We start from the raw sequence: 21,489 nt of genomic DNA, 5'->3' as shown, positions 1-21,489 counted from the left end.
CTTGACATATGTTTTGAACATTAGGTGGCTTATTAAGGCATCGAGGGAAAAAACTTTATCAACAATTTTTCTGCTGCCCTGAGGAATATTTAATAAAGGGATGCTGTGTAAATAATTATAACAAAAAAAAAAGACAATTGAGAAAACATATATAATAAATGCATTTAGCTCACAGCAATAGTTTCAGTTTTTGTATTATCAGAGATATTTGTGGTTATATTAGATTTTCCTTTTGTATTTTTACGCTGCATTGTAAATACAGCATTGTACTGTTAGGCCCATTAATACAACAACCTTATCTATAAACACTGGCCTGGCAGACATTTGACCTGCAATGCACTTTATGGCTAAGGTGCACTTAGCCATTTCATTCACTTTCAATAGAGATTCTTCATGACGTGCAGAGTGACAAGAGTCACCACTTGTTGTATTAATAGCAGCTGTTGTGACAGAAGACGGCTTTCTTCTCATTTTCCATACCGCATCTGATCTATAATATAAAAAGCCCCCGTCCTGCTTCCCTCAGCATTCGGTAATTGCCTCACAGCTCCATCTCTTTTAATGGACTTTCTGTCAAATACTTCATCCAATTCTATCAGTGAACAGCAGCGCTTGCTCTTAAATAAACCCCTGCAATGTTACAGTGTTCTCCCATAACCAACACATACCAGTATGTCTGCCTAGCGAGGGTGGCTGTTAACATGGTTTTGTAAATCATGTTTATCAGATCTTCTCAGATAAGATGAGCAGTGCAGGATGCGAGGAAAGAAATTCTTTCATACTTGATCTCTGATGGCGTGAGGAACGTGTTTGTTTTTTTTGCCTGGCATGTTTTGGTTGACTTATTTCCGCAATGACAAAAGGAAGAGTATTTTTGAACATAAAAAAAAATAGGTTTTTTTATTGATTATCTTGTAACAACTGCAGGATGATGCTAAAGAAAACTCAGACACGATTGTCCTTAATAAGCATATAAACTCAAGCTGTAAATACTGTATACCTGCCTTCTGAGAATAACAGCAGCTCACCACTAACATATTGTCGCATAAACATCTTTATTCTGTATGATCAATTTCTTTTTCTTTTTTTAGAACAGGTTGCAGCCTAATAGTTAGGAAGCCCAGTGCAAATTGTTCCTGATGTACGAGGAAAGATGGTCTGTTGATGTTTGGTACAAACCTAATTAAGAGGATATTCTCTCATGGAAAGCTACCACAGTGTAGAGCCTTATGTAAAGCAAAACTGAACTCAAAGATCTCCATATGCACAGTTGAGTTGAGGTACATTACCATTAGCTACAGAAAAAAGTTTTAATTGTTTCCCTGAAGAGAAAGAGCTTCGTTTGTTATGTGATTTAGGTGGGACTGAAGATGATTGATTATGTTTTATTGCTCATTATGTGATGACTTATGGGCTACATTTTCTATTTAGGAGTCTTTTTTCTGGATTGATGATTTAAAAAAAAAAGGTATCTCTTATAAATCCACGTGGGCTGTTGACTTGTATGTGCATGACACAATAAATACCATAGATAACACACACAGGTAGAGAGTCACTAACATGGGATGGTTAAAGATTACTTTTCAACCCCAATAAGAAATGAGTGCCATACATCTACCTTCTCTGAGGATCAAAACATCAGCCTCATAAAACAAGATATAGTCTTTGTTTTGTCTACTTTGTTGTCACCTCTTCACTAAAGTGATTGTTATTTACTGTAACATTGTTGTTAATGTGTTGGGTCATTGTGCTTCCCAGACAAACGCAAAAGCTGTAAAAGCATGTACTGGAGGTAACTCCAACCACCTTGATTAATCGGTGGTTCTTCTTCTTTAGTTCTGTGTGTGTGAAAGGCATTATGGAGCCAACAACTATAAAAACCATTATAAATTAAACATTTATCCCGGGCCATAATCCCTGTAGCAGCACCTGACAGCTAATAACGCTAAAACACTCTGAGAGACACCTAGAAGCTATCTGCCACAGCATCAGAGCTGATTCTGTGCTTTATAGATCCGGTATCATAATAAATTACTGACTGATAATATTTGGATAAGATTTGATTTTTAATACTGTGGTATCTAATCAATACTTAATGAGCAGATTCCATTCAGCGGATGACATATTATGTATATCACCACACTAGACGTTTAATGTAATTTTTTTTAAAGAAAGAAAAGAAAAAAGATCTTCCTCCCCAAAAACCTAGCTTCATTTGGCAATCAATAATAAAAGTGAAGGGAATAAAATGTGTCATTACATTTAGCAACAAGTTGTTAGCAGTTCCACCAAAAAGTTAATTCATGCATTATTAACAATACATGAAAGTTGATACAATGATCATTTCAATCAAAAGGGGCTTCACTTTTTTATACTTTAAGTACATTTTGCTAATACTTATTTACTTTTATTTAAGTCTGTTTCAATAAAGGGATTTTACTTGGAGTGTTTACATTGTTGTTTTGGTGCTTTTACCTAGAACAAGGATTCCACCACTGACTGACCACTGACTAATAAAAACTGTGGCGAAATATTAATTTAATAATTTAATGACATTTCTGTGACACACTGTAAAGTATAAAATGTCTTACTTTAAACTTGTTACTCGTTTCAAATCTTATATTTATAACGCCTTAGGAGCCAATTCTCATGTTTCTACCATGTCAGTGAAAATACAAATAAACATATTTTATAGAGCATTTTAATATGTACAGTGAATGCATTTCCCCTACTACTGCTGTGAACAGAATGCTAAAAATGCATACATTTTAATTTTGTAATGTATAATTGTTCTGTGTTTGTCTATTATTCATAGTGTTGATGGAAATAAATAAATAAATATGTGGCGGTATTGCGGCATTTCTCTCCCAGAATGGAAAACCCTCTGCAAATGACTGATTGTTGATCTCACCAGTAGAATCTGTTGGGGATGACGCTATCGTGCACAAGCTGCCATCTCTTCCCAAATTCAACAGAGACATAGAGCTGAAAAATGAGAGGAATGCATTAACCAAATGAGTTACAGCATTAAGAATAATGTTCCATGTCATAATACCCAAGAGAATTGTTTCCTGATATATGTCGAACTGTATTATCAAGCAGCTGTCAAGATTTGTTGATTTTGTGGCGTCAATGTGTTGATGTTGTTTTGAATATTGCACTACTGAGTACATACATAAAAATGCATCAGTGATGAGAAAATCCATCAGTTCCTATAAAAATACAGTTATACTCTGAAACCAGAAAAAAACTAATTGAAAGATGATTCGTTCTGATGCCTTGGAAAAGAGGGAAGGAGGACGGACAAATTGGTCTCTGTATTAAAATCAAAGTGTCTCCTTCACTCAGCAGGATTCCGGCCTTATTGGTGTTATAAAATCACTCATTTAACCGTCATTGCAGTCTTTTTATTCCATAAAGCCATTAGCCTTCTTTTTACTGCAAAGCTGGACTTATGTCAAAGCATTCAGAACGCCTGTCATCTTGCCATAATGATCGAGCAAAGCATCTTAAGCCCGGAGCTTTACAAGGATAAGCAACATCATTTTGACTTATCTAAGCGCTTTAAACTTTTAAAAGACATGACAAACAATCAATACATGTAAAATAAAACCAACCTAAGATTAATTTCTACAGTTAAAAGGAAAAAAAACGGATTCAATTTAGCTTTACAAAGACATATAGAATGACCTGAAGGCAAACTTCTCTAGAGCATCTTCATTTTGACCCGTCGATGGTTCTCAACTAAGCTTTCATCTTCCTCCCTGCACCATTTATCTCACTTCTCAGACCTTGACTGTTTTTCCCTCAGAAAATCAAGTCTTGCAATAGCAGGCTGGGAAGGCCGAGTTTGATGTCTGCGGTGTTGAGTAAAGCAGACAGCAGGGTTCTCACAGTAATGAAGGGCGCGTGTTCATGCTTGCATTTGTGTGTTAGTGTGTGTGTTTGTGGATTGTTTGGCTGTGTCTTTCTTGTTATCTTTCCCCTGTGTTGTCTGGGGCATATCCATTCAGAGTTAGAGTCTGCAGCCAGACTTTATGACTTGTTTAGAGGAGCAGGTGATCAGATGCCTCTGTTTTGGAAACTGCAGCCTTGGCAGAAGTGGCACATTTCTGCTCACAAAGACCATGTCCTGAATGCTAGCCGCTACTATCAAAGTTAATGCTTTTGACCGTTACAACAACCTATCTTTTGTAGCATTGTGTAGAGATATTAATTTTGCTGCGACACAACTGGCTTGTGGTTCATAATCGGACAGAACAACAATCTGGCAGAACACTCAATCCGAGCTAACATGTGCATGATAAGCAGCAAGTGAACCCTCCACAACAGCCCTTATTCAGCAGCCAGGGATTTTTTATTTCTTTTTTCCTCTGTCACATTTTCAGTTTTTATTCCAGCTATTTCATGCCACCTGACAGCTACACGTTACCTTTTGGTCGTGGCTGTAAGCCAGGATCCAGTCCTCCTGCTCGGGGTGAAAAAGCAGGCTGAGGATATCAAAGGCTAAGCTGTGTTTCTGATAGGTCGCCCCCTCGTCAAGGCTAATGAGCAGGCTGCTCTCCACCTCCGGGTCGGTAAGTAACATGATCTGAGACGAGACAAGAAAAGAGACGGGGGAGTCAGCGGCCCACCTTGACAGTATCCATTCCACAGGGCTTATGTGTACTTGTGTCGTGCGTTGCATGGGAGAGACGCATAGTGCACATTTCTGTAGGGCTGCTATGTAGTGAAAATGCGAAAAACTCTGCAACACAGCAGCAACAATTGACCTAATCATTCAATATAGGAAGGCAGGATTTTTTTTATAAGATGCATGTGGAAACTTACCTTCCTTTTGTTGTTCGGGCTCACGTACAAGTAGCTCAGGATGGTTTTAGGGCCGACTTTCTCATTAAGCTTCTCATATGTGGTCCCATAATCAGTTGACCTAAAATTCGATTATAAGGATAAAATTATATATATATGGAGAAACACCTACTAGTTAAGATGTTTATGGTATCATTAAGCATATCAGGCAAGCAGAAAATTGAAACTGCAGAAATCATGAAGCAATTTGCAAGATGAATGAAGATTCTTTTAATTATCAAAATAAACAAGAATATCCTGTGTCGCAGGGGGATGAAGTATTACTATCATTATTATTATTGATGCTTTGGGGTAAAAATGTAATTTCATGTTTGTGATTTTCATCTTTTGAAATTCACATGGAGGACATATTTGCCTGTTGGCTGAAAAAAAAGCTTTGATTGTTTTTGAAAACAGAATTATACAAAAAAAATATGAATTGCCCTCAAAGAATGGCACTGCTTTGTTGACTTCATTATCGATGTCTTTGTATGACTTGCCAGCTAAATAGATGCTGCTCTCAGGTGCTTTGTGACATTTCAGAAACAAGCAGCTTTGAAATGTTTTATTCTGCATAAAATTAAATAAAAAAATCTGGATATCTGGATTTTTATATTTTATAAGATAGGCAGTGTGGCATTTTGGAAATATGTCATTAGGAATGATTTAACTTATTATTTAAGATTAAACCTGCAATAACTGATTTTTTGGGACATATCATGACCTTTTGAGTTAAAATAGCAAACGTGTTACCAAACACTTGCTTATTTACACATCCTGCAGTAATGGAGCAACATTATCATTTGTTTAGAGTCATGTCATGAATGCAAGTCAAATATTTTCTCCTTTGGCTCTGCTTTTGGTCTCTACCAACTCCTGAGGGAAATATCTGGCTCTTTAGCTGCTAAATGCTCCATATGTTCAACAGTTAGTTGCTAACTGTCTCTGTCTGCTGTTTGGTGATAAACATATGAGTGAGCTTAAGAGTTTTTCACTGAAAACAGCTGCCTACTGCGGCCAAAAATGACGTTATGAGAGCAGTGGGAGTAAAACAAAGCTTGGCAATAAGGTAAAACTAGTGTCATATTGTTGTTTGACACATTGTTATTATAAAAAAATTTCAGTTTTTTCAGTCAAAAGTCAGTGACAGTCAAAAATGTATTTAAGGTTATCCTCCACACAGAAATGACAATAAATTGGTGTTTAATTAGACAACTGTAAGGTTTTAACTTGTGTTAGAATTATATTAAATGAACTGTAAAACTGTCAAAAATAACTGTAAAACTAAAATAACAGAAATCCAAATCAACTTCTTTGTAATTTAGTGATGTGTTATAAACATCAATCACATATATGAAGCATAAAAAAGCATTGTATTTAACAATGTTTTACAAGTCTCTGAGAACAAACAGGTGTAATGTTTCATTTTCTGGAGCAGACTTCTCATGTGTATAACCATACAGAAGATTTTACCTCCATAAAGAACTCTCTGTTACTCTGCCAGAGTTGAAGTCATAGTACTTTGTCAACATGAGGATCACCTACGAAACAGATCAAACAGATTAATAGCTTCGAAGGAGTAGTATCATCAGTTTTGTGAACAGCAAAGCGTCACATAGTGAAAAAAAAAAAATGCACATGTCTTTTATGCTCCATGACAGACACAGCTTTATTAAAAACAAAACAAAACAAAACTGTGATGGCATGTCAACCCGTTCCTTTTTTTTGTCGTAATGCTATAAACTTTGCGGATATTCTCTGAGGAAAAGCTGACCACATATGCATGCTATAATGGTTTCTTGGACCTGGTAGACCAGAAAATGCTACCACTGGTAAACTATGACTAAATGAATAAATAATATTATACATTGCAGGCACAGAAAGACAGGCCTCGTAAATATCATGGACATCTTTTTTGAAGAGGATCATAAAAAGTGTCATAGTGGTATGTGGTTTACAATAAACAGGCTTTTACTTAATAAACATAAAAAGCTGTAGATGTCTTGTAAATTACCCTAGATAATGAATGGCTCACTGTGGACCTTTCTATTTGCCTCTGTTTAATTTTTCCTCAGCAAATATCAGAACCCTAAATCAAAGCCTGAGTGTTTGTATATACAAGTAACTACTGATGCATAAAGACATCATTATGTACATTTTAAACAGAATTTTACTTTAATTTCCTTTTCTTTTTTTACAGTGAGACAATAATATGAGGAAAAACGTATTAAAATAATAACTTCCATCCAAAGAATGCATTTTTTCCACAATGGCCACAAAATCTCAACAGTTACACAAAAACAGTTGTTCACATTGTGCCCTTCACCCTCTACTTAAATGTGTAGTGCAGGGCCCCGCCTGCACTGTGCAATCGTAAAATCTGCAGATCATATTGCTCTCTAGGGGAGACTCTCTGGGCATCTTTTCATGGCTATCCTCTAATTATCGAGTGTTATGAGTGTTTGGGGTAACATTCTGTATAACAAGTAAGAACTCCATCATGTAAACAAGAAATTTGAACTTTTTAAAACCTTGCTTGCAGAGTTTGTGGAAATTCCAAATAGTCCGTCATTTTCTTGGCTTTCTTTCATATTAAACAGGTCAATCATCCTCATCTCTGCGAAATAAAAGCCCGCCCCTTCTTGAAACTGACAGACACACACTGTGCACACATGAGACCCATCCACGTCCCTTATGTACTGTCGACTCCAGCATTTAGCAGGAAATCTATTTCAAAAAAGATATTTTCCCAGGATTTTTAAAGCTAAATTGGTCAATATCATCTGTTTGCCAATATATTTTACTGATGTAACACCACAAAACACAGTAACAGTATCTCTGATTTATGAATACAAAACAATATTATACAAGTGCTCCATCCTAAATATAGACTCACTATCCAAATCTCTTAAATGATATTGTTAATTTATGCATCAATAAACAGAATCACCAAAGCCAATGAAATCAAATTAAGTAATTTTTGCTGGTATACATACAGAAATTCCTGTTATGTTATTATGGTTCTCAATTTCCCAGATCCTAAGACAACATCTTTAAATGTCTTGTTTAGTCTGATCAAACGTCCAACAAACAAAATAACAATTACATTACATATTAAAACACAGAAAAGCAGCAAATCCTCACAAATGCAAAGCTAGAAACAGATGTTTTCTATTATTCCTTTAGAAATTACTTAAACCATTAAACCATTAGAATAATTCTCTGTTGATTCTCTGTTTCTGCTCTAACATTATGAAAAATAGGAAAACTCTGACTCTGCAATTACTTTGTGCTGAATGTATGAAATCCTTTATATGAGCGCTAGTTCAGAGATAATCCATGTAGCTTGTTATAACTATGGTACCAAGTGTCCAGACTGGGTTGCAGAGATTTATGTTCTTCCAATAAAATGGCCTTTATACCTTCCAAAAGTCATACCCTCATGGACACTGTCATAAGCAATAAAACAACCAGCAGCAGCAGTCTGAAAATTAGGACAAAATATATGCTCCATTCTGTATGGCAATTAACTTTATGCATTTGCTTGGGAAGGATCCAGGATTACAGTCAGATATAATTTGCATCCAATGGTGGCGAGAAAAGTTCCCTGTGTTCTGAGGGATGTTGAAAGTGAAAGGTAAAGTCCCATGACTGCAGTTAACCCATCAATACGGTGATACAATATTCACTTTGTAGATACTTCTGTGTGAAACAGGTGTTTGAAGTTCAGCATGTCACATAAGCCATTAAATTGCTATTTGAAATCAGTGGACGAAGGCTACTTCTTTTAATTTTTACACCATACACCAGATAATGGCAGAACTTACCCTCTGGATTTCAAAAATGCCATATATATTAGCATATCTTTCCCTTTGTATTTCAACAAAGGTGTCCCATTTGATGCGTAGTGCACAGCCAATTAGACTGCAGTGGCACCAACATATCTTCAAACTGGATTACCTGACATCCAAGAGCAAGCAAATTGATTTTTCAACCTCTAATCCTTTGTAAATCTTAAACCTTTGGAAGTAAATGGACTGGGATGAATTTGATCATTATGTAAGAATGAATGGAGGCTTAATGGTGACTTAAAGGGCTTAGGGTGTAGAGATTACGGTTGAGAAATGAAGGTGTTGTATAAAGAGGAGAGGGGATGGGGTATCAAGAAAGCAAAAGGGGGGGTTCTGTTATTGAAAGGTGAACACCTGAGACAAATGACAGGAGCGACAGAATACACATTACGATTCATTCCCAGTCTCACCAACCCGTTGATCCAGCTTCATCAGCTGTTGGAATTAAGTTGCCTCATCAATAAAACTGTCATCATATTTAGCCACTGCAATTAAACAGATGGATGATTCCATAAAAGCAATTGTTACAGGAGTTACTGACTGGAATATTAATAATAAAGACAGATATGACATATCAAAAGCTGGTCACATGTCTGAGGTATTACCTTGCCTTTTGCCAAATGCATGATGGGATAAGCTCCAATATGGGATAAGCCGGTTTATATATATATATATATATATATATATATATATATATATATATATATATATATATATATATATATATATATATGAATGAATGAATGCAATAAATCTTTCTTTTATTGTCTAGTTTAGACAGTGTCAGTCATAAATGAAAAATAACTTAAATTAAACTAGGAATGAATGAATTCATTTAATAAACTGCAGCCCAAATTTAATAAAAATAATAGTACAGTACAAAACATTAGTGCAAAAGCCGGATGAATACACTTACGTACTTGCCGATACTTGATCCAGAATTTTAGCCTGTATTGGAGGCAGATACTGGTATCATCACAACAACTTTACTCTAGCTCAGCAGTATTCAATTAAAATTCAATGAGGTCCATTTAAAGATAATTTCCTCATGCAAAGGTCCGGAACATCACAATGTCTAACTTACGCTCTGATTTAGTCCCATATATGTTGAAGTAGCCTAGCAGTTGTATTAACATCTGTATGTAATCAACAACTGACTGTCAAATGAAAGAAAGAAAGTTAAATTGAATAATATCTCAACATTATTTATTGTCAGATTTTAATTGAACTTGACAAATTATAAAGAATATATAATCTAATAATAAATAAATGTTCTTCTCTTGTTTCAAGTAAAATATAGGGCTGCATTAAAGAATAAAATACATAACAGAAAGCTTTTGAAAAATGTTTATCTTAAAATAAAGTACTTCATTTAAGAAAAATGTGTTGAACTGAATTGTCCTGCAGCTTTAAAATAATTCCATTCGGGTGTAAAGTGATGTCATCCAAAAAAGCTACAATATTATATTCTTCTCATCTTCTAACAAGAGCAATTTGTGTGCAGGGTCTTTATCCGTGGTTATTAAAACCACTTTCTCCAGCTCTATTTACTCTCTGTTAACATCTTTGGGAAGTGAATTAATGTGTTAGGATTCTGATCATATTGGGCTCTTAAGTTGTTTATTTTGTTGTGCCTTCATTTCGGATGTGAGTGGGTACGTTTGCTCAAAAGAGTTATACTTTGTCTCACTCGAGTCGAGAAGCTTAACTGAATACACATATTTGATTGGAGTAGCACCATGGGATGTGATTTACAACGCATGTAATTGGTCAGTGTGTTTCCTGGACCGCTGAACAAATGCCATTAAGGCTAGAAAAGCTGCACCGGTTAAGCGCTCCGTCAAAATTGTATAATTCTTTAATAATAATGAATAATAGTTTTAGGTCCAGGTCCGGATACAACGGCGTCTGGGTCGGGACTCGGACCGCGGTCTGCCTATCAGTGAGCCCTACTCTAGCTATATGTAGCATTAAAGTCGCAGGGCCGTAAAACCAAAACAATGAGTTAAAAGATGCCAAACTTTAAACAAAGATTTTAAATCAACATGTTCAAAGGAAAGAGAAGATTTTGTCTAATGCTGGTATTCAAAATTGTGATAACTGGTGACAAAGAATGTCACAACTAAGACAAATTGAAGGGAAAAGGGTGAGAACACCTGCTTACAAGATACTAACGCCACAGAAGTGCTAACAATGTGACAACAAATGCTTTTCAAAGAATAAAATAACACACTTTAACGAGCAAATTCAAAGACCCCAGGGGCCGGTATAGCATTAAGTATGGAACTTCACTTGATAAAATCACCACTTTAAACAGCATAATTTAATGCCTTTAATAAAGAAAGAATTGTCTATTTCTATTACATTGTTTATGGCCCTGCAACTCACTCCGCAGCAACAAAAGCCTGCAGGAACTCACATCCTCAAATACTTCAATACCACCTCAGTGAGACATGTAATGTACAGAGGCTTTTGTCTGCCACTTCAAATTATATCACTTCATTAACAAAGGCAACATTTCCTCGTAGACCAGATGTTGTGCTGAAGCTAGGTTGTTTGAAGTCAGAGCTGTTGGCTCTCTCATGGATAGCAGGTCACTGCAATCATGAATTATAAAGTGACTTCACAATATACTTTGCACAAAAAAAAACTATGGGCTTCCTAATAAAACCTGATATGCAAACACAAAGAGAAGTGAAATCACAGTGAATTAAACATCTTCTGTCCTTGCATTAAGGACTTGAATGGTATTAATATGACTGGAGGTTTTTAAAACATGTCATTCTTGAGTAATACGGTTCAGCTATAATGTGACTGATGGCAGCATACTGTTACCTTGGCAGAGGATAATACCATTGATCTGTGCACATCAAATAACCAGCCTTTTAAATTGATAGAGAACAGATACTCCATTTTACAGCTACGGCTTTCAAGCAGAACAGAAAGTGTCTGACTCGTGTCGAGACAACAGCCCTGCGTGGGAAGTAGCAGCTTGGTTGACAAGTCATCTGAAACGGCTTTCCTTCTGGCTTCTACTCTCGCATCATTTGCTTCTTCACCATAAATGGAAGTCAAGGCTAGTTCAGCAGCTAGGCTACGGCAGCCTGCTGTGCTTCAGTGTGCATGAGGAGGGGGTCTGATCAATGCAGGCAAGATTAGAAAGCAAGAGGGTAGCTTTTTATCCAACCCAACCAAAAAGTTTGCGTTTTTTCCAAAACTACTTTTAACTCTACAGCACTCCATTTAAAAGTGCTGAGTGCAATGGTATAAGATTAGTTGCATGTTGACAAACTAAAAGCTCCATGGACTCTTTAATAAATTACATTTTCTCTGACATAAATAAAAGTAAAACAGCTGATTAGATAAATATGCTGGGGAAGAATTTATCTCACCCATATGCCTCCTTATAGGCTCACCAACAGTGTTTGAAACTTGCTTTTGCATCACTATAAATCCAAAAAAGGAAACTTCAGCATGTAAATCAAAGTTAGGGTTTTGAATATGAGGCTTTTCTTACAGCAGCCAGATGGTGTAACTCATACGGTATGAATGAGTAATGCAGGTGGCCACCGTAAAATGAAAGAGCTCTGAAACACAAAATGAGGTGGTGACTGAGCAATGGCCAAAAGCAGCATATCGACAACAACAACAGCAACCAACGAGTGTTTCTGATTCACAGATGGAGCACTGAGGCTCTGACTGCTTTGGTTTTAATTTAAACACACCGACAATGCGTTATACTTATGGTGCCAAAAATATGAATGCATTGTTGTGTAAGTGCACTAAAATGTATCAGTGCTGTGTTGGTGAATAAAGGAAATGTAAAAAATAGGTTGGGTTGACTGCACTCTAACGTTATTCTTTAAATTATCATGGAACGTATTTCAACACGATTCAACTGCTTTCTTTAAAACATGAAGCAATTCTGTTGGTCCAACTAAATTTACTAGGGTTGGATCAAGAAAAAACAACAACGCTTTCAACGAACTTAATAAAATCATGGAAAGTATTAGTCTTTTCTGTTGGGCCAACTTAATTCACTAGTGTTGGCTCAACTTCATTTACTACTGTAATTTTACAAATGTAAAATTAGTTTGACCAACCCTATTCAGTTAAATGGACCCAACCCAAGTAAATAAGTTGAACCAACATAATTGCTTGATGCTTACAGAAAGCAGTTTAATTGTGTGGACATACTTTCCATTGTTTTATTAAGTTCGTTGAAAGTGTTGTTTTTTTGAGTACAACCAAGGTTTTGAGCGACCGTGGCACATTGGGTTAAGAGGGTAACCGCAAGGTCAGCGGTTCGATCCTTTCCTGGGACGTGTCCTGTGTGGAAGTGTCCCTGAGCAAGACACTGAACCCCTAATTGCTCCCCGGGCGCTTCTCAGCAGCCCACTGCTCCCAATAAGTTGGTGATTGGTTAAAAGCAGAGGCTAAATTTCATATATGTGTGAAAAATGTATATGACATTAAAGGAATTTCATTTAATTTCAAAGTAAAACTTGAAAAAATTAAGCTGTAACTTTAATTTGGAAATCACGACAAAAGGGGTATGCACAATATAAGTTTGATTAAAGCAAACACAAAGAAGTGCAAAGACAATGACAAAATAAATAAACAAAAGGTAAGAACTAATCATGCATTGTTACAGCCAAATTGATTTTTGGTAAATTTCTGCTCAATTAGACAACGCAGCAGAGAAGACACTAGGGGGGTGGGGACATTTTTATCCATGCAATGTAGGCAATGCCACATCCTGGAATCCAAAAGATCTTTGGTTGTGTTGTGGGCTCACAATTCTTATCAATATGCATTTAATGAATTTATTTATGTTTCTTTAGCAGGATGTGTGATGATCCCTAAAACAATGCTATAGAAATCCTCCCAATTCAGCAGCCTGTCCATCAAAGGAGAGAGGGGAGCTGGTGGCCTTCTATACTGACACAGGGTTGCCTGAGCATGTCAACATGCTATATGCAGGAAGACATGCATCACAGTGTCCAGGTTTTTGGTGATGTTATGCTGAGGAGGCAGAATCAATGTGGGGGAGGTAGGCGAGATAAATTGGTGAAAAGGGTGTTTAGGACTAAATTGAATTAACACTGATGATATTAAGTCTCCTGTCCCTCTTCCCAAGGTACAACATGAAGAGCCAGGGCTGAACGGGTATGATTACTGACAAAATGAACACAGCTTCAACTGAAATAGATGTTGCTGTAGTAGGGCAAAATGCCTATAAATTGTTAATTGAGCAAACATGGTTAAAATCATATTACTAGCTCAAAGAGAACCAAAGGGCTGCCATTCAAATTAAAGTGTGTGGTTTCGAATTGGCTCTGGTGTATTCAGGTGCAGAACAATTTTATGAATGAAAATATATACTGTGCATATATACTGTGTGTATGCATATATACACACAGTATATCGTTTCTATTCGTGTTATTGGTGATTATTGATTACCTTGGTTAACTCTTAAGACCACTTACTGCCTTTTTTCTGACATCCATTGAGCCATGCTGCGCATTGACTGCAGAACATACTGTGGATACAGTAATTACACTTGCAAGTAATTACACTTTTGTTGCTTTTGTTAGCCATTGACAGACTCAATGTAAAACCTTGTACTTAACCTCTCCACCACTCCGTACCATAGACCCATTTGTTTGTCTTTTTCAGGGGTGCAGTTAAATCATGACATTTGTCTTTTAGCCTTTTTCCACTGAAATTAGAGGCAATAGACTCCTTCCCATTCCCAACGATCAGTGAGGTAAAATGTCTGTCAATGGACTCTTTGAGGAGAGCATATAACAGCTATTTCTTTTCCCATTTAATCGGTCAATATAGGGGTCTATTTCAACCAAACCAGAGTTGGTGAATGGTGGAAAGATGGTTTTAATGAGTTTTATTGTTTCTGTCGAGTAACTGTTGTCTGACTGGAGTCTGGCGGCTTTGAGGAGAGCATATGAATTGTAAGTCTGTTCATTGATAAATTATAATAATTGTCCAGATCTCTTTTGATTTCATTTTTTATATATTTTATAATTTGATATATTCTCTTCAATGCGTCACACAGCATCGCACCGGAAAAGGGCCGAAAAAAGTGTGTCCACTCGCACGTCATGTTTCCATCACTGCCGATCGGAGCTGGAGCCGATAGATGCCCGAGACTACTGCAGAGAAGGTTTTGAGTACACAGAAGTGTGTTCAGCAGAGAAAGATTATGAGGCTCCCTTTTGCCAAGAAATGGAAATTCACTCAGACTAAATGCCCTAATTATTGAAAAGCAAGCTGAAACTCAAGGCCAGTGAGATGTAGACACAGGCTCTCCATCAACAACTTGATTATTATAGGACAAAAACTATAGGGATCTCTAGCGTCTTGCCCCCCCCCACCACACACACACACACACACACACACACACACACACACACACACTGAAGAAGAAAAGGTAGAGGAAGATGGTGTACACTTCAAACCGACAACTTCATGCTTCTGAACACAATTAGGATACAATCACCTTTTTATTTGTTAATCTATCACCTGCAATATAACACATAATACGGTGTGCTGCCTGTATCGCTTCTGTGGAGGATCTTAAGTGATTAACATTAAACGTGGCATTTAAAACAGCTGGGTAGAGTGGAAACAAAATAGGACAGATGTGTTCAAGGTCGTGAGGGACTGGAGACTATCCCAGCATGCACTTGGCATTACCCAGGACAGTTTGACAATCTCACAAAGCTAACACAGAATGACAAACACATACACACATTCAGACTTTCTGATTCACTTTACTTGCATGAGGTTGGACTGTGAGACGAAACTAAAGCAGCTGAATAAAAGTCAATTTCTGTCAGATTGGTTGCTGTTAGATGTTCAGTTTGAAGGGGATCACAACGCCTGATGAAAAGTATAATATGTTGTCACATTAACGGTTGCACTTTGTAAACACAGCATTCAAAATGTGCTCCTCTTGTCCGGAGAGATAGAGATAGAGAGAGTGCAGTGGTGGTCGAGTGAGCTAGAGTGTGAATGAAGAGAGGGAAAGGCGTTAGTGAGAACAAAGCCGTGAATCAGAAAAATGAAACGCTATTTTCTGATTGTTTCACAGCGGTTACGTTCTAAAGCACAAATAAACACATCCACACCTCCTCACAAACCTGTGGGAAGGTGCCGGATTTTGAATGAATGCAGCCCAAGGCACACTTCAAACAGCTGTGGCCTGTCTGTGTCAGGCTTGGGATGACGAGGGGAATGAGGGGCAAAGACAAAGCAGCGGTGGTTGACCTGTGAATGAGAACCGGCTGCACAGCCTGCTTATTGGCTGGGGGTTACATCCCTGTGTGGGGTCAAAGATGTGTTAGATGGTTTGGTGTCACGATTATAGATTCAGCCCAGCACCCTAGTTTTCTCCATGTTGTGTTTGCAACAACCGATAGGGCAACAGGTCATGCAGTGGGACAGCACTTTACAAACGCACAGCACTTGAGTACAAGGCCCGCTTTGTTGCAGCTATACACAGAGAATTTGGCATTCGAACAGATCAATACAAATCGAACGTTTGCATTTTAGCTAAAATCGTACTATTTAAAACAAACGGCACAAAGAGAGTAATGCGCCTGCATGTGCAAGAGTAAGACTGTTTATGCAGGAGTGTTTTGAATGGAAAGGTGGTTGCAAAGACGTGTGTGTGTTTGGGAAGTAGTGAGCATACGACTGCATGAATGAGAATTGGAAAATACGCCATGAGTTGTGAGAGAGTTTGTGAACTGATGTTTTGAGATTGCTTTACTGTTGTGAAAAGCAGCCCCCATTTACTTCAATGCATCAAGACATTTGTCAGTTTTTGCATTCTCTGTTCACCATGGAGCCATGCAAGAAAAACAAAAGTTTTCTTCAAGAATTCAAGGTAACATGGGGGGAGTACCTGATATACAAATGATCATTTGGGGGAGTGAAGTATTCCTTTAAGCCCTCACATTTCGCTGACTGCTAATAAAGTCCCAGTAGATCTTTGATAAACATCCTCTGCAACACAAGTTGATTGAAATTTTGCATCTACCGCACTGGGTCCTGTAGGAAAACCGTTCAAGGCTATAGCAGCATGGATGCCACAGTAGGGATCTGATTAAAGCAAATCCATCTTCTCAGTAATAAAGTAGGCTTACTATATTATATATTTTTATTCCAATCTATTTCATTATAATCAAATCCTTGCTTGATTGCTCAAATGATAATGAATCTATTAATTAATTAATTTATAATTTAATTAAATTGGTCAAATGATGTGACAGTTCTTTTGGTATTAACGTGTTGCATGTGACAGGTTGTGTCACTCATGTATTAGCATACATTCAGCTCTGTTTTATTATCCAAGTTGCCATCTTTGTTTTGATTGGGAAACAGAGGCTCAACTTGGGAAACAAGTGTAAAATACCTCTATGACCCAAAGTATACTTGAAAAGCACAAACTCAAACTGTGGTAGCAGCAATGGACTGATCTCATTTTCCTTTGTTTTCATTTTAATTAAAAAGCCGAAATGACACTGCAGCTTATCAAACAGTGATAATTGGAGAAATGATAAAACAACAGTAAAATCCAACAACTAGGCTTCAGCGGCAAATGACAAAAAATAATATCTGGAATTTGACCGGATAACTAAATAGCATAGTCAATAACAAGCTTAGACATTGTGTCTCACAAACTGTATGCACTAAACCAAATACAAACTTTCACAATTTGAAAGTTGCAACAAATTAATTATAGTAGGCTGCACTATATAGGTAACTATCAGATGTCTGAATATTTGAGTTCAAGTGTGAAAACTTGATTTCCTGTAGAAAACGTGAGAGAAGTGCCTGAGGTGTCAAAACATGGCAGCACTTTCCCACACAAACTGAGTCACGTTAACAAGCCAAAGGGGAGATTACGTATATGAACACTGCAAGCTTTCACCAGCCCCTTTACACCTTCTTTGTATTAGTTGGCCAATGTACCCACATTTCACAAATTGTCTCCCTCTCTTTATTTGGCATGTAAGATAAGGTTGCTTATTGATGTCTGACTGGCTGCCAAACCTCTTACAATCAGGGAAGCTGATTGCAGCAATTATGACTGAACTCTATCTGTTAATAAGTTTTAAAAAACAACGTTGAATTTCAAAAAGGGACATTGGCCACTTTTGAAACAGATTATTAAACAGATTTCTAAAGAGAACACCAATCTGTGAGCTTTCTTGGTCACACCCTGGCCTGCACCTACAGAGAGAGCAAGGGTGGGGCGCGTCGCAGAAGTGGGAACACACACATTGTTACACAGTAGGCGGGATGAGATTCTGTGTCATTAGGGGCGAAATTACTTGGAGCAGGACTAGAAAGTTCCTCATGTAACTCTGAAAAAGATAATGCCAAATCCTGGCGATAATGATAGCGTGTTAATTAGTACAATTAAGAGGTGCTGCTTGGCAAATTTTGCTACCTTTGGACAGAGTGAGGCTAGCTGTTTCCCCCATGCTTCCAGTTGTAATGCTAAGCAAATCAGCTGCTAGCTGCAGCTTTATTTTCATATTTACTGACATGAGAGGCAAGAAAAGCTAAATGTTAAACTGAATTAGAATGATGGGGTTCATTTTGCTGTTTGTTATTTTTTCTTTTTACCATTTATTTGCATTTGTTTTACAAATTAACAGTCAACTTTGACATAGTTATAAAGCATTAAGACAAATGTTTTAAAACATTTCAGGTTCAGTTCTAGTGAGCTATAGATGCATTTGAATGCAACATTGTTGTGAAATGGGATGGTGTTACTGAATATGTTCTAAATCATTAATGCATGACTGGGACTTGGCCTCATGCTCTTAGTCTCAGTCTACACACTGCCCTTAGATGATGTCATCATATCGTCAATTTCCACAGCTACGCCGATGACACACACATATACACATCTGCAGAGAACTGGCTCAAAGCATGTCTGCATTTAATAAATAGATGAGTTATAAGTACCTAAAACTCAATGAAAGACACGCAAGACATAAATACTTTTGCTAAGCCCTGAGGCCAAAGGAGATGCACCGTGCAAGAACCTTGGATATCTGGTTCCCCGCATCAAGCATCGGCTCGCTGCCTTTCAGTATTAAATCACACCTCTAAATCAGCTTCTTTCATCTCAGAAAAATTGCCAAGGTGCAATTTAAGCCAGCAAGATGTCAAAAAGCTAATTCACGTCTACATCTCAAGCAGGCGAGAGTACAACACATTTCACTGGTCTTACTGAAAAGTCGATTTAAGGACTACAAATAATTCAAACTCTGCTGCTTGACACCTGATCAAAACAAGAAAAGAGAGTATGTGAGCGTGATTTTGGGTGAACTGTGCATGCTCCAGCTATCTTTTAGAATTTAAAGTCCCTTTGCTTGTAGACATACATATTGTAAAGCTCTTGGCTTACATCAAAGACTCTTTCTTGTTGTTTTGAGTGCTTCAGATTCACTCACATCCTTCCAATGTGGCTTGTTCGACTTTCACAACCAAATATAAGACAATAGGACATTACCATTCCCAAACTGGGTTACAACATCTATTTGTTAGCTTTCCATTTTTGTCTTTTATCTCTCTTTGTATCTATATTTCCTATTTTACAATATTACTAAGATGCTGTTTTAAACCTCTTGCTCCAGATTTCTCTTTGTTGTACAGAGCACTTCAAGTTGCATTCTTTGTGTCAATGTGTTATAATTTGAATCTGTACAATGACTTTTACTTTTAGCTTTCAGTATCTGTGTTCAGTGAGCTGTATACTTTTTTTTTATTAGCATCACGCATCTTTCTATTTCTGAGCAAGGCGGATAAGGCTCTAGCAAGAAGACGTGCATGGAAAGGTTTATTGATCTCATATAGGCACGAATATATATGGCTATAGCTAAAATCTATAGAAAAAAAGAAACACAACTTCAAGTTGTATTATTTTTTACTTATATTTTTCCTTTAAACTTCAGCCTACCTGCCAAGTTAATTAATCAAATAACAATAGTATAGATGGCATGTGTGCGTGCGAGAGAGCAAGAGACAGAATGAAGCGAGGCAAGGCTGATTCCCTCAAACTATGCAACGTCTCAGCAGTCGCACATTAACTCTCTGTGACATCTAGTATGTTCCGTAATTCTCAGTCAATACTACTGCTTTAAATTACTCAAATTAACATGCAACATTTGTGATTGCACGCAGACCACACTGCGTCAAAAGAGGTCCGTGCGTAAATCTTTTGCGCATCAACTACTTACGCTGCTGTTTTGTCCGGACCAGTGCACCATCGCCTGGTTATGAGCCGTGTCCCCGGTGAGTGCAAATGTCGAACTTGTGAGCTCAAACTCCTCCTGGTCCGAAAACGCAGCGTCCTCCCCGTCCTCGGGTCTGAATGCGGACCAAGTCTCTGCGCTCCTCGCACTCCGTGTTCGTCTCCAACTGGCCGTATCCGTATCCTCGTTCAGGCCCACTGTCACATCACTCTGCGCCCCATTTTCATCGGTGTTATTTTGTCCATCACCGGTTCTATTTTCGGTTACGTTCCCCTCACTGGGAGAAGGGGCAGCCGCGGTTGAAGCACTTCCAGGAAACACTTTCGGGGCGGAAAGTTTTTGCTGACTGTTCAACCCGTCCTTCTGGAGACAACTTGCGTTATTTCCCTCCAACCGTGGCTGCACTTTGGACGAACTTTCTTCGCTCGCCGTTAATTCTGCAACGTTGTGCTTTTCGTCGTCGCCGTCGGCGGGTTTGGCGCCCGGTGACCAATCCGTAAATCCGACAAAATCTTTAGTTGGTGCCTCGCCAAAATTAGTCAAATCCAGCTCCGAGAGTTCCCGGGGAACAGCTTTAATTAGCGGCAGCTGGCACGAAGGAATGCACCTCAGCTCCGCTTTTGTTCCGCCCAGGATGGAAGTTAGGGTGAAGAGCCAAATCCACTTAGAGAAAATGATAAAAAGGCAATGACCGAGGTGCGTCTCCATTCTACGTTGATTCCGACTTCAGGCGTGTTAAAAACATACCATTTTCACTCTTGAGCGTTGGTCTGACATCACCTGGTAAAGTGGAGTCCGTGAATGCACTGTGGGGAGGTGCAGCAGCGCGCGGACAAGTGTTCCCAAGTACTGATGCAAACGATGCATCAGAGGAGGAGCTGGAGGCTGAATCCTGGACGAGAAGGGAGAGGGGCCCATACCCCCGCATCCTCATCTCAACCTGAATGGAAAAAAAATACAGCAACTGGGCGTACTCTTAATTAAGTTATATTTCTGTAGAGGCACGTGGCCCCCTGGGGTTTTTATTCTGTTTTTGAACAGCAGTGTGCCAGATACTATTCCACTGTGAAATATTTGACTGGACCGTCATCCTATAGGTAATTTTGCATTGGACTAAAACAATCGGAAAGGTATTCCGATGATGGGGTATCTGGGGAAAAGTCTAAAAAACATTATTGGGTCTGCATCTGGTAGACCTTGCGTGGAACTGTTCCTGACTTGGGCTTTTCGGAAGGCACGATGAGGCTTTGCATTTCCCATTAGCAAATGCCTAGGTAATCAATTAACAGGATTGCCTGTGTTCCCTGTCAATTATGCCATGCAGGTAACGACCCCGTGGTGGCCAGCCTGCATAATGGCTTGGAGATTGTTTCACTCAGGCTGCACTCCTGTATTATCCATTTAACACAGCTGAGTGGAGAGCACATATTCCCCAAATGTTAGCCTCAGTTTTAGGGTGCCCTTTTTTCAGGTTAATGTAGGGGTGTCTGACA

General features: G+C 38.1%; 1 protein-coding gene across 1 annotated transcript in view; it reads right to left on the bottom strand.

Moving 5' to 3' along the window:
* Positions 1-20,827, bottom strand: part of LOC137879938 (VPS10 domain-containing receptor SorCS1-like) — a 43,064-nt gene extending 22,237 nt beyond the window's left edge. Inside the window, exons 1-5 of the mRNA XM_068720929.1 lie at positions 19,982-20,827; positions 6,322-6,389; positions 4,831-4,930; positions 4,433-4,591; positions 2,912-2,985 (exon numbers count right to left, since the gene is read on the bottom strand). Of these exons, the coding sequence (XP_068577030.1) occupies positions 2,912-2,985; positions 4,433-4,591; positions 4,831-4,930; positions 6,322-6,389; positions 19,982-20,704 (1,124 nt within the window). The 5' untranslated portion in view covers positions 20,705-20,827. The remainder of the gene's footprint in view (positions 1-2,911; positions 2,986-4,432; positions 4,592-4,830; positions 4,931-6,321; positions 6,390-19,981) is intronic.
* Positions 20,828-21,489: the final 662 nt, after the last annotated feature.

This window comes from Cebidichthys violaceus, unplaced genomic scaffold, assembly GCF_023349555.1.
Source record: "Cebidichthys violaceus isolate CVI_PGR_0920_01 unplaced genomic scaffold, fCebVio1.0.p SCAF_10, whole genome shotgun sequence".
Classification (NCBI taxonomy): Eukaryota; Metazoa; Chordata; class Actinopteri; order Perciformes; family Stichaeidae; genus Cebidichthys; species Cebidichthys violaceus.
The sequence above is the reverse complement of the archived record's forward strand: the minus strand, read 5'-3'. Positions and strand labels throughout refer to the sequence as shown.